This window comes from Oenanthe melanoleuca, chromosome Z (genome assembly GCF_029582105.1).
Source record: "Oenanthe melanoleuca isolate GR-GAL-2019-014 chromosome Z, OMel1.0, whole genome shotgun sequence".
In the NCBI taxonomy this organism is placed as follows: Eukaryota; Metazoa; Chordata; class Aves; order Passeriformes; family Muscicapidae; genus Oenanthe; species Oenanthe melanoleuca.
The window spans coordinates 12388350-12403113 of record NC_079362.1 but is presented as its reverse complement, the minus strand read 5'-3'; the positions used below and the strand labels follow the sequence as shown (position 1 = coordinate 12403113).

At 34.0% G+C, this 14764-nt stretch overlaps 1 protein-coding gene across 8 annotated transcripts in view; it reads left to right on the top strand.

Annotated features, from left to right (window-relative positions):
• ST8SIA4 (ST8 alpha-N-acetyl-neuraminide alpha-2,8-sialyltransferase 4) overlaps positions 1–14764 on the top strand; it is a 91966-nt gene that overhangs the window by 16489 nt on the left and 60713 nt on the right. For all 8 annotated transcript variants that reach the window (XR_008842644.1, XR_008842647.1, XR_008842646.1 and 5 more), the window contains exons 3-4: positions 295–552; positions 12015–12308. Coding sequence is in view for 4 of the 8 variants with exons in the window: in XM_056514833.1 (XP_056370808.1) it covers positions 295–552; positions 12015–12308 (552 nt within the window). In the remaining 4 variants the exon portion in view is untranslated. The remainder of the gene's footprint in view (positions 1–294; positions 553–12014; positions 12309–14764) is intronic.

The following is a 14764-nucleotide window of genomic DNA, read 5'->3' as shown; positions in this document are numbered from 1 at the left end:
TAACAGAAAATTTGAAGGTATACTGTGCTTGACTATCTGTGCCTTTGTGTGTACAGGTCATTAAGCTCTTGTTCTCTAGTATTTATGTGTTACATTGTAAAACGCAGTGTGAAGTTCCTTCTAAAAGCTCTGTTCTGACTCCATCCTAGAGCATGGGAAATTAGCCTATCAGGACTGACACTGTCTACCCTCTGCTTTATGTTGTATGCCTTGTGGAGTCTATATTGCTGTTAGATAAACTGCATTCGAGCAGGGAGTATTGAGTATTATCTCTGTGTTTTTCTGTCAACGTAGGAAGAACATTCTTCAGTTCTTGGATGCTGAAAGAGATGTCTCAGTGGTCAAAAGCAACTTCAAGCCAGGAGATGTAATTCATTATGTACTGGACAGACGTCGCACTCTAAATGTTTCTCAGGATTTGCACAGCCTTCTCCCTGAAGTTTCCCCAATGAAAAATCGCCGATTTAAAACCTGTGCAGTTGTTGGGAATTCTGGCATCCTTCTGAAGAGTGGTTGTGGAACAGAGATTGATAGCCATGACTTTGTAATAAGGTAAGTTTTTATCTGCTGTTGAAGAAGCAGGCTACTATGTTTCTTGGAGAAAAGCTGGGACAAATGTTTTAATCTGAGGTACATATTACAGGCATTATCTGAAATTAATCTGAAATAATATCCATCAATGTGAATTTAAATTCATACCTATATATATACCAATTTTAATTCGTACCTATATTATTGACAAAAACATTATTTTTACAGTAAAAATAAAACATGGGAGAGAGTTTTGCATTTCTTAAATTTGCTTTTTGCTGTCCTTATTCCAAACAAAATTATTCTTATAGAGGTCTTGGTAGAATAAATGAAAAATGTTTTCTCTTTTAAAAATACTCTTTCTTAGCTTTTGGTCAGCACAGATGGCCTTTTGTAGATTACTACATTATTTTTTGTGTAGCATGCAGTAAAATTTCAGTGTGGTGTATTGATGTTCAACCAGGATGCCACTGAGATAGTTGGAAGTCTCTCTAATATATTCCTTCACCTTGGTTTAAGAATCTGTTCTTGCAGTTTAGGGGAATAATGATGTTTCACTTTGTATTCCATCTTCAAATGTACACAATAGAGAACCTTTGAATTTCATATATCATGTCAAAGCTGACCTCATTTGACATCTTGGCATTGTGTAGAAAATGCTGAGCAAGAGATGGGTACTTTTGCTTTTGAAGCACAAGTTTCAATTGATTTTGAGAAGGGTGAAAGGACTGAAAACAGGAGGATTGTCTCAGAAAGCAAAATAGAAATATTAGTAATTGTGAGTTATTTGCTTTTTCTTTTTTCACCTTAAAGAATGATGGTGACAATAAATAGTTAAAGGACATAGAAAAGAAAATTAACACTTTTGCAGTACATAAGTAAAAAAATAATATATGTGAATTTTGTATTTCATTTGAAAGTTATTTTAACAAGTTGCAGCTGAAGCAATAGCATACTTCTCTTTCATTTTCCTCATTAGTCTTACTTGTACCACTAGTTCTTCAAATTAGCATCCTTACTTACTGCAGAGGACATTCAGAAGTAATCACCACAGTTTTAAACTGCATTTAGCCTATGGCATGCTTTTCTACTGTCTCTGAGATTAAATGTGATTCATATAACAGGATATCTTGGTTTTGAACAAATTTAGGAGGAAACTTTCTGAAAGGGTGTTTTGTTTAATGAAGAGTAGATTTTAGCAACTTTTTTTTACGAGTTCTTAAGTTTCAAAAGGATTTTTCTTGGAGAAAGTGAAAAAATTGTTTATGTAACAAGCAAGTTGTCTGCAGTTTTTAAAAGAATGAATAATGTTAAATAATAAAACCTTTTGCTGCTTCGAAGAGATTCTGTTTTTTCTGTAGCTGTGGTTCAGTCTTTTTCTGAGTCCAGAGCTGATGCCTGGACCACAGCATGGGGGAGTCCCTGGGTGATGTTTTGGTGTTTTGGATTGGAGAAAATTTGAGTTGGTCTAGAAGACGAAGCTACAGTTCTAGGAAAAATTTCTGCTTCAGTTAACAAATGAAAAGCTATCTTAAAAAGCAAAGAAACTACTCAGTCTCTCTTTCTTTAGAGAGAAAAAGCTGTGAGTTGAGAGTTTTTAAACACAGGCGGTGAAAAAACTGCATTGCTTCTCTTTCTTCTTTCTCTCTCTCTGGGCTTAGCTTAAAGTTATAGGACTTATTTTTGGGCACAGAGCAGATGATAGGGGATACAATAACATCACTCCAGGACAAAGGACTACGAAAAAATTAGATGCTAGATTTTCTAGATTATTTTCATAGAGAAGGCAAGGTACATACTTTTCTGGATACCTTTCCTTTTTACCTCTCATGCTTTTATACCCCATTAGGAACTATTGTTCTGTGTGCCCCTTCTACTCTCTTCCAATGCTGAGCTTATGTGTACTGCATTTTGATACTATACCCAGAGAAAGACTGAAGCATTCCAAAATATCTGATTAGATGAATAAATACATCTTATTCCCATATTGTCTGCACTTTCTCATGATGAAATTACTAAGCCAGGGCTGAGTTAACTGTTGCATCTTACAGAGCAGATGAACTTGTTTAAAAAAGTGGTGTATTTTGAAATGCAGAGGTTACATAGGAGTTTCTGAGAAATGCAGCTGTATTTTGGGCAAGTGTAAAATAACAAGTGTAAAATAACTAAGTATTGCCAAATAATAATGTGGAATTACTTCTGGAAGCCAGTATGTACCAAACAGTTCAGCTTTGGGTTCAGAAATTGAACAATATCAAAAATCATAATAAGTAGTTTTATTTTTTATTTTTTAAAATAATTTAGTTCGACATTCATTATGAGACCTATTCAAAAGCAGAGGCCAAGTTCAATTTTGGAGTTATTTGGTTAAAACAAATCAATCAAACAAACCCTAGTAAATATATTGTGCTTTTTCTCGTGGTGACACCACTTCTGGAAAAGTTCCTTTGTTTTCAGTTTGGCAGTATGGAGAAGAGGCCTGTTGAGTGAAGCTTTTTCAGTAGGTTAGGACTGCTCTGACAAGGAACAGCCATGAGAAGATACTATTTGCTTCTTTGGATTGAAGTGCCTAGTTTATATGTTAAAACTCTTCTTTTCCCACTGGATTTTTTTTCCTGGTGACTCTGCCAGCATTTAGGAACCAAATGAACATTTTTGCAATCACTGGTTATAAAATTTTGCTGGGAAAATGCAGCTCTATTTTTCCAACATACTTTGACTTTCATTTTTTAACTGTACCATCCTTGTAGTTAGTGAAGTTGACATGAAAAAGCTTGTAGTCTCTTTTTTTTTTTTTTCTTTTGAGATGAAAGAATATATCTTTTAACACGTCTTGGTTTGCCTTGTATGTAGGTGAGGATAATCTGTTTTGACTTTCTCCCTAGTGTATTGATTTTTGTGGGGCACTTGTGATATGCAGAAGCAAGCATCATATGTGGTATGAGCAGAAGACAACAGATATGGTCAGGCAGAAGAAAAGGACTGACTTAATCATATCCACACCGTGGAGGTGTGGTATCTTATTTCAGGAAAGCACTTTAAATTAATAATAAGAAATTAGTAGTAGCTTCATTAATGTGTGTTGTTCCTTCATGTGCTAGGAAAAAAGCATGGTAAATTTGTCAGAATAAATATATTAAGAATATTAATTTACCTGTGTTCTGGAGCTTGTTTTCTGTAATTCATATCAGCTTTTATCTCCAAATATTTTTTAGTACACCTTTCTTGGACCATGGCTGTTGTGCCAAGTAGAGCTGAATCCTTGGAACCAGCAAATCCGTTGAAAGTGAAGTTGCCAATTTAACACACATATTTTAAAGCATGTGTCTTCTTCTAAAAATAACATCTGAATTTATCATGACTCGCTCATTTGACTCTTTTCAGATCTCAAATGTGGCAGCTCTATTTTCGCCTTCTGTTTCTTCCTTAAACTTGTCACACTACATTGAAACATTAAAAGAAAGCAGAAGAAAGCCATCATCTTCTGAAGTTCTTGCTCAGGGATTTGAGTGTCTGAGAAAGGGGAGTGAGCACTGGTGGAACTGTTCCAGTCAGCCATGTGTGGGTGGTCTCCATCTCAGGAGAGCCTTGGAGAAGGCTTGACTCGTTTAGCCATATTTTAGGTTGTTGGTTTTTTGTTTTGTTTTTGGTTTTTTTTTTTTTTTGTTTGTTTGTTTGTTTGTTTGTTTTTGGGTTTTTTTTTTTTTTTGTTTTTTGTTTTTTGTTTTTTGTTTTTTGTTTTTTGTTTTTTGTTTTTTGTTTTGTTTTTTTTTGTTTTGGTTTGGTTTTTTTGGTTTGTTTTTTTGGTTGTTTTTTTTTTTTTTTTAATGAGTTTGTCCTTAAGTAGGTGATTTAGGAGGATATTTACAGGAGAAAAGTCTGGAATGCACAGGAAATATCAGTAGCAACTGACTTCTCTATACCCATGATACAGATGATCATGGGCTCTAAAGAGGAATGTTCTTAGGACTGTCCTGAGAAAAATGGATACTGTTATTTTAAAGTCATTTACTTCTATTGTTGATAATGTAGAGCCTTGAATTTAGTAGTTTTCTGAACAGTTGGAAACTCAGGAACACTGTGCTTTTTTTCCCTTTCACTCTTAAGAAGTGAAAAGTTTCAGAACAGTCTTAATCTAGAGTAACTTCCTTTTTAGCTGTTCTCCATTTTGGAAAGTTCAAACTACTGGTGCTTTCTACATTACATTCTAACAGCTCCAATGTGCTTCTCCAAAGCAATGAGAACAATAATGTTTTCCACATTTATTGCAAGGGTAATAATTTTTTTAACCCTTTCTGTCTTCATAATGTTGCAGATTTTTTAAAAATTTTCTGTATCAGAATTATAACAATTCTGTGTATATTCATAATTGCCCTATAGAATTTGCTCTTTATAGATAATAATGTGTTTTTCAGAATGGTGTTTTCACATAAAAAAGCTGAGGTACAGGTGTTCAGGATACTTCCAAGTTCCATTTCTTAGTTTTTCATGCATAAAAATATAGTCTTCAATATTTCACTGTTGTAGCTTCTGTGGGGTTTTTAAATTTTTTTTTTTCATATGCAAAAGGCTTTCAGTGATAGAAATTCATTGCTTTATTTTCTTGTCAAAGGAATAGTACTGGGAAGAGCAGAAAAACTAATCCATGTGTAATTTTTCAGCAGGACACACAATAAAGATGTAAATAATGTGTTTTGCAGCTCTTTCTAAAATGCTTTTAGGCTTTTTCTGACACTCCACTATGCTGTGTCAATTGATGATAACTTGGATTTCAGTCACTAGTATTAAGGGAGATGTGTGGAAGACAGAATTTGTTGATTACCAGTGTAAGTTCTAATCTGGGCAACAGGAATTAATGAAGTTTTTTAGCAGGCGATGTTACAAAAACTCTCTTCATACTGAAGAAAATATTCAGTACTTTTGTGAACTTGTGTTGTGAAAGAGTGTATCAAGTCAGTATTTTACATGGCACGTACTAAAACCCCCTCATGACTGAGTAGAAACCCTCGTGTATGAGTAGAATCTGCAGCGCTGTACCTGAGCCTCTAACCTTGCAGCTTTCATGAGACGTCCTCTATCGTGTCAAGGATAAGGACTGAGATTAACAGGATATGTTAGGGGATTCAGTATTACTCCAGATTCCTGTGGTTAATTTGAAGCAACTTTAGTTTTTTCAGTAGCCAGAGAAGTATGCAGAACATGTGAGAATTCAAACACTTTACTAATTACATTTGTTGGGGGAAGTAGGAAAATTGTGCGTGGGTTTTTTTGGTTTTTTTTTTTTTTTTTGTAAATCTCTCTTTTTTGGGCATGTGTGAAAGTTACTACAGCACTGCTGCACACCTTTGTTTGAAGACCCAGGTGAGAAGATGTGCTATGTACACACAATTATTAGGGCAGTGTTCTTCTTGCATGTAGATTGAGTGTAGTCCAGCTGTGAGGTTCTCTTCAGTGTTTAACTCGTTTTTTTCCTCTCTTGCTTGCTTGAGCCTTTAGTTTTTCTTCCATGTCCAATTATTTCTTAAAAATGGCATGAATTACTGAATTCAGTATTACTTTGATTCTTAAAAAAATTTCAATATGAATCTGGGTAGAAAACCTTACAGACTACTCAGGAAGGAGTGTATGTTACTGACACTAATCTGGGTGTAATGCCTTATGTTTCAGAAATGTTTAATATGTCTGCCAGCAATAATCTGATTTTCATTTTTTGTCTTCTCAGAATGTATATGATTATTACTGTGTAACTGATATTTTTGGCTTTGCTCTACAAAGAGAAGATATTAATGAAACAAAGCATTGGTGTAAAGCACTTTTTTCCTGTGTCTTAAAGTATTTATTTTGACTTGTAAACCTCAAGTACGCCAATTGTTAGAGGATTAAGAAGTGTACCAATTCATGGCCATTTCTTGAATTATTCTACCATAGTTAGAATATTCTTTCAGTTCTCAAAAATGGAAACGATAGTCATTTTACTCGAGGAAATTTTGATGGCTTTTATTTAAAATTAACTTGAAATGTGGTCTGTGAATACTATATACTGGACCTTTGTATTAATATACATGATCTGTATACATATATTAGCAATGAAGCAAGTTGAACTGAATCTCTGTGGAATAACTGACTTCTCATTTGAACATATTTTTGTGATTTTGATTGCATTATTTTCTTTTTTAAGCTTTGCTCTCAAAAAGACTATGTATGTTATGGATGTTTGGGCCATAAGGATGGCACAGCAAACCCAGGGATGATCACCCAGTTTGGTGAAAGTGTGGTAGAGGAGCACCTACTCCATTCTTCATTTTTTTTCTCATTGCATATATCTCCAACCATTAGCAGTTTTTCCCCACACTTTTTCTTGATGTATCCCACTGTAACTAATACGTGCAACAGGTGGTTGTGGAAGAAGCAGGTTTTCAGTCACTGAGAATTTTTGGTCTGTGTGTCATAGCATCTCAGTTGTTTTACGCATGCTCAGGTACTACATCATATTTCAGAGATTCTCTACTTTTTCCCTTTTATCCCAGAGCTCTGTTTAGTGATAGTGTGGGAACTCCTGTATTTTTACTGGGAATGTTTTATAGATACATTTGCCTTTTAGTATCGTGGTTGTACATAACATTTGTGTAAGTTAGGTCCCTCTGTAAGGGATTTCTTAAATAATATAATTGATGCCTCATACTAAGTTTGAAGTAACCACCTTGTTAAAATGACTGTGCACAGGTTTTGTCTATGGTCTGGTCTGATGTTATGGGAAAAAAGAGGCACTGCAGCATTAATTTGAGGTACCATGGATATTACTGCCTATGATTCTACCAATCACATTAGTTATGAATGTTTCCCATACACGTAGGTCTTTTTCAACCCCTTATCTAAAATGTATCAATCTTTGTCTCATTAGACTGTTTTCTAAACACTTCTGCTATAAATAGTGCTTAAGAGAACTAAGGGAACAAATAATTATTTGCTAGTTTTGTGCAAGGGAAAGAAGTGGTAGTTAGAGCTTCTGATTAAATGCTTTTATATATCAAAAAATACCCATAAGATTGTTTGTTTCAAACAATATACTGAAACTGAATTTTTACTGGGAAAAGCAGCAAAGGAACCCATGGAAAGCGTTAATTTTGAAAATTATTTTTGCTGGGAGAAAACTCATTCCATCTTTTTGTCTGGAAACAGTTGATAGAGTGCTCAGGAGAAGGAAATTTAGATTTACAAACCTTTTATAACATGATATATTGTCAATACTCATATTTTCAGCTATTTGCTTAATTAAGTCAATATTCAGTGCTCAGTGTGACTCTTAATTACTGTTCCTATATTCTCAGTAACAGTAGCATAGCAAGTTTGTCTTGCTCAGCATTCACCTGTAGCCTGCTTACTTGTATGCTAACATGAAGACAGCACTAAAGTTGTTTTTAGGATGAATGGGAAGTGATGGACTGTTGCAAGACATTTTTACATAGGAATTCATACGTTGCAAGGTACTAATAATGTGGCATGTGAGAAAAAGGAAATGCAGTAAATTACACTCATCTATATATTCTTCCTTTAAAAACTCCGATAAAAGTATGGTTTTGTTTATGATTAATAAATCTGTAGGCAAGTAATGGTAAAGCTTTTGGTGCAGCAACATCCTCACTACCTCATCTCTGTTGTGATTATATTTGGCATTCTGTGCCTTATGGAAAATTAGTTAGAATTAAAAAAAAACGACAAGGGAAGACTGTTGCTTTGATTAGTTAAAAGTTGTTCAGTTGACAGGCTTCTTCATTTCACTTAACAGAAAATTAATGTATGTATGCTTGCCTCTTGAAAGAATCATGCAAATTGGTGGGAGGTCATTGACATCTTCTAACAAAATAAATTTAAAAATTCCAACAGTGTGAAACTGTGGCATAGCATGAAGAGATATTTGAGGCGGAGATAAAGGCTACAAAACAGGTAAAAGCTATATACATGCACTTAGGTGTATATACAAATACATAATAACCAGTTTTATATAAAAACATATAAGAAACAGGGATAAAATTTTTAGTCCAGCCTGTTGCACCAGGACAAGGTGCAATAATTTTAAAGTGAAGGAGGGTAGATTCAGATAGTTATAAGCAAGGAGTTCTACAATAAGGGTGGTAAAGCATTGCTGTCCTATTGTTACAGAGTGTATTTAGATTGCTTATTATTTTCTGAAGTTATACTGGAAGAATCTGAATATCCATTAAGTTACAAATTTATACTGTTTGCATTGTATACCTTTCTAAGATACAGATTTGAGTTACTGATGTACCAGTCATGGCATACAATGTATATGTATGGCATACAGCTTTTTAAACATGGTGATGTTGGTACCTACATGATCTCTTTCTCAAAGTGTAAGTGCATGGAAAAGATTGGTCTTTCCTCAGCACAATGAAACTCGTAACTAGAATTCCTAGCAGGCGGAAAAAAAGATGCGTGTCAAAAGGAGCATGGTATTTCCCTTATTGATGTAATGGATTGCATTTATGATAATTTTGTTTGGTAATAAATTCTGGCCACTCATTTAGCCAGCTCTGCTAAATGCAGCTGAAGTGCATTAGCACAATAACTTTTCCAATTGCACTTTTATGTGTAAAAATGTATTATCATTTAATGATAAGTTAATCTTAAAAATAGTCTGAATTCAGCGTACAATGAAAGTGCTACATGTCTTCTATGGAAAATAACTGTGAAGATAAAAAATGCAATCTAAATAGCATCAGGGGTAAGGAATCAACCCTGTAAATAATGAAGCCTGGTAGATCTGAAAGTACTGAGCTCCTTCATAAAGTATCTAGGATATGGAGCAATCTTTCTCCTTTTGACTTTGGCCAGATGCTTGGGCAATTCAAAAACTTTGGTCAGAATCACAGAAAATGTTAAGGAAACTACTTATTAGAAAAAAAAAATGTATCCATGCTTTGATCAGTTATTTTTCTTTTTAACACCATGATTAAACAAAACTGTCAGATGAATGCTTCAGTGTCTTTATAACTATTGTATACTACAAGTATATAGGGCTATGCCTGAAAATCATTTAAAAGATGATGGTGATGCAATGTTTTTGTGTATCAAATTATGACAGTATGGTAATATACAGCTAGTGTTCCTTGAAATTTGCTATTTGTGGGGTTTAGGAAGATGTCTTGAAGTATTGCTATTGGCTTGTATACCAGTTACTGATTATGTAGCTTTTCTTACTGTTACAGCAGCAGAGGTAAGTATAGAAAGGATGTTTGAACCATTATCCCAATTAAGTATGAGAATAAAGCTTAGACGTAAGTTGTTCTTCAGGATATTTTCCTATGTCTTATATATTAAATGCTGCATTGGCACTATGGTGCACTTCTGACACTGGAAAAAAATAATCTATTGCCTTTGGAATTAGAAAATCCTTCATAAAACATTTACTATGTATGTTATGGATGTTGGGCAATAAAGACGGCACAGCAAACCCAGGGATGATCACCAGTTTGGTGAAAGTGTGGTAGAGGAGCACCTACTCCATTCTTCATTTTTTTCTCACTGCATATAACTCCAACCATTAGCAGTTTTTTCCCCACACTTTTTCTTGATGTATCCCACTGTAACTAATACGTGCAACAGGTGGTTGTGGAAGAAGCAGGTTTTCAGTCACTGAGAATTTTTGGTATGTCATAACATCTCAGTTGTTTTACGCATGCTCAGATCTACATCATATTTCAGAGATTCTCCACTTTTTCCCTTTTATCCCAGAGCTCTTTGAGAGAGCAGGATTTGCATTGTCAAGAATGTGTTTTACATTTTTAAGTAATAGATTCTGTCATGTGCGTATATGTGACTACTGAAACAAACCCACTATACAAATCCCTCATTATCTTGTGCAATCTGCCCTTAATAGAGGTATTTTCAATATAGCAGTAATTCAGTGAATTTGATTGGTTGGTTTCAAGTACTTGGTTTGATTATTTTATCATGTTTATTTTTAGTTTTTGAAAAACTTTTAATGACAGGTTGTAAGTTCTTGCATTAAGGTTTTCAGAAACTATTTACAAAGCCAGTATTAAATTCAGTGGGAGTTTTTCTCATGCAGTAGCTACCATTTTCTAGAAGATACTACTCTTAACAGCCTGAAATGCATGCAGATGGTTTGTGGAGTAGATGTATAAAGATAATGAAGAATGTAAATGTATTTCCTTAGCCGACATCTGCCCACATGTTATCAAAACTTAGACTTCTTTATCTCCTAGGAATATATATGTTTTATAATCCTTAGAATGTCTTTCTGAAGAAAATAGAAAAAATTCTCAACTTGATAATTATGTAATGAAAATTATTTTCCGGGTAATTAGTATTATCAGACATGAACTAGATCATCCATTGGTGTTAAGTAATGCTGACTTGTTTTTGTGTCATTGGAGATCTGGCATTGGAAAAAAATAGTGGATAAAAAACTGCAGAATTAATGGAATACTGTTTATATTAGGAGTGTGATAACATGGTTTTGGAAGAACCTGTTCCAACATTGCTTCTTACCATCCTCAACAGAGCAGTCTCTTAAGTTATGAAAATATTGTTGTGCCAGGATACATTTTTGGGCCATACCAACTACAGGCTAATTCATTGAGGATGCTGTGGAGATGATTTGTTTCAGTCAGATGATACTGGTCACTGAAATCACAACTAATTTGTGAATCACATTTTGTCACCTGCATTCAATGCATGTATAAGATTACATATATATGTATTTATATAATTGGGGTAAAAATCTGCTGACCAATGGCATAATGAGAACTTCTCAACCCTAGGAAAAAGGCACAAAGCTACTGCAAAATTAAAGAAAATTTGAAAATGAGATGTGAACCAAAAATTGAAAGTTTAATACTTTTTTTCCAAAAGTTGCAGTCCTTAGTCAAATAAAAATACTAGATTTCTAAACATCTTATCAACTGCAGTGATAATACCAAAAACAAAAGTTCCAAAAACTAATTTAAAGATGGGATAAAGTTAGTTTGCAAATAATATTTAAATACTGTGTTTTAAGAAAAGTAAAATAAAAATGAGTGGACTAAACTGTATGGTTATGCCTTATTTTGCTAGCATGGCTTTCTTTGTGGGAGAGCTGTTGGTAACATGATGTTAAATGAATAATGGAAGGTAATAGGTTTAAGAAAGCACATTATTCACAAGTGCTGCTTTAGATGTTGATGCATTCTAGAGCATGATGATATGGTTTCCAAATGGTTCCAAATTGGAAATTTTTTGCAACATTCTGTACACTTAATGTTTTTAAAAATTTGTCTGATCCTTGTTGTCAACTTGAGTAAAATGCTGTTTTATCACACCTGTTATCATTGGTATTTTTTTCTCACATTAAATTGAATTGGGCTTGCATGTTCATTTTTAGCTTTCCCTTCATGCACACATTTTTCTGAGTTAATGTTTCATATTTATTTTCATTTTTTTATTAATTTCTTCCTCTTCAGGTGCAATCTAGCTCCTGTGGTGGAGTTTGCTGCTGATGTGGGAACTAAATCTGATTTTATTACCATGAACCCGTCAGTTGTACAAAGAGCATTTGGAGGCTTTCGGAATGAGAGTGACAGAGAAAAATTTGTCCGTAGACTATCCATGCTGAATGACAGTGTCCTCTGGATCCCAGCTTTCATGGTCAAAGGTGGAGAGAAGCATGTGGAGTGGGTTAACGCTTTAATCCTTAAGAATAAATTGAAAGTGCGAACCGCCTATCCATCACTGAGACTTATTCATGCCGTCAGAGGGTAAGTGTATGAAAAAGACTAGTGTCTATCCTCAGCACAATGAAACTTATAACTAGCAGGCAGAAAAAAAGATGAGTGTCAAAAGGAGCATGGTATTTCCCTTATTGATGTAATGGATTGCATTTATGATGATTTTGTTTGGTAATAAATTCTTAGAATTATCCCAATTAAGTATGAGAATAAAGCTTAGACATAAGTTGTTATTTTGGATATTTTCCTATGTATTATAAATTAAATGCTGCATTCCCACTGTGGTGCACTTCTGACACTGGAAAAATATAATCTATTGCCTTTGAAATTAGAAAATCCTTCAGAAAACATTTACTTTTTTACTGAGTTACAAAGTTGCATTAGACATTTAAACTTCAGCTGTTTATGGGCCATGATTGTGTTGAATTTCAAGTATTCAGAATGTGTATAGTACATAGCTATAGTGGTTTATGTATATATGTGTATATAAACCTGTCTGAGGTTGCTTACAGTTTACAAACAACAGTGTTAATTTCCATCTTCTAAATCTGGGCAAAATTATCAAATGTGAGTGGTAATTCAGAATGTGCAGTCTTTAACCAGGCAGTTAGAAGGTCTTTTAGGGGGCTTTGTCTTAAAAAAATTATTTGTACCTACATTTGCTCTCTGAATGAGGCAACAAAAGTTTTGCCATCTGAATTGCTGAAAATTTGGATTGAGCTGTATTTTAGATTATACCTAGCAGTGTCATCTGATATGACTGCATCCAGTTGTTGAATCTGTGGTTTAAAATCCACAGTAAATTTAAATTGATATCAAGAGTTCTTTGATTTAATGAACTTAAAATTTTATTAAAATATGGAAGTATGTGAATTTTGAGCCAAATCGTTTAATATATAATAATCAATAAGGTTCATTATTCCAACCTGACATGTTAAATACAAATAGAGAACATCTTATGCTGAAGGGTTCAGGCTCAAGGTTTGGAAAGTGTTGTCTGTATTCCTTTTTGTATGTTTCAAACTGTCAAATTTTTCCGTCATTAGTCTTTAAAACATATGGTGTTAGGCACTTTCGAAGGGCAGAACATAAGGTTTCTTAGACCTGATCTAATGACGCCAAATTCTTTATTTCTAATGCAATATAAATTAATATTAGAATTCTATTTAGTAGCAGGTCAGTTTGGCTACAATCACAGCACTGATTGAAATTCTCATTCCTGTTCTTCCTTCTCTTTTAATGAAAGAAACTTTATAAACAGTACATAGTGTTCTGGAGCTGCTGTTGATCAAATAATTTCTTTTGATCAGATGACTGCATTCTGAGATAATTTTTAAAGCTTTTTTTCCTTCCTGTTACACACTTTTTGGGTTAGAAAAAGGTAATGTGTATTGGAAAAAGAAAAAATGTTTTGCTGATTTCATACTGTATAAAACTGCTGTGAATGATGGATGCTTCTCTAGAATCTCAGAAGTGTTCCAAATTCTAAAACCAGATTATATACATACAAAACCCAGCATGATAACTATTTTTTAAATCAGTAATATCATAAATGGCCATTGTATTCAGATTATTTTTCTTTAGTAGATTTAGTTCAAGTGGTTACCTGTGATAATGTTTCTCTATTTTGTTTATCCACTTCTTGATCCAAGTTTTGAAAATTAGATTTTTAAGTGATTTGAGAGGGGTTCCATTTTTACCCCACATGTCTCTAGAAGCTGCTATATGGACCTTTTAGTATCAATGTGTACATACTGTCATAATAAATGATGCAATCAATACATGACAGTTCAAGAGGGAACTAAGTTCTTTAAATTAACATCTTAACTGATTAAAAACATTTACTTGCTCTCTAGTGTCATTGTCAAAATTATTAATTATAAAGTATAATGAACAAATTATTTACTTCAATGACTAATTTCGGATACTTCTTTTTTCTTAAGAAGGCTGAGATTGAATGCTGAGCTATTTCGTTAGGATTATTTGTAATAATATTTTCCAAGTGAAATTATACTCTCTGAGGTGTAAAGTGTCTGTATAGAGGCTTGTCTCAGTAGCAGAGCTGTAACTGGCAAAGAGGAACTAAGTCTGCTGGGATTAGAGTCTAGATCATATTGTTCACTTCCAGTGGCAACAGACAACCAAACTCAGAAGTAGGATTAGCAGGATGTTTTGCTATGAATCCCACCTCGCGGACCTGTGGAGGGATTAGAGAGGTTTCCTGAGACAAAATGTGTAGCTGGTACATTCATTGGCAATCAGTTAACTTGCAGAGCCTTGCACAGCTCTTTTTTTTAATGCTTCTGCTGGTGAATATTTGAGTACATCTGTTGAAGAGGCTGAGCACCACCACCCCCTTGCCCTGACAAGCAATACAGATTTAAAATATGCTCGTTTTCTGAGTATGTTTTTCTTGTATTTCCTTTCCTAAATCTACAAAACAAAGCTGTCACGCTCATCTTGATGTGTAAGAATGTTTTCTTGGC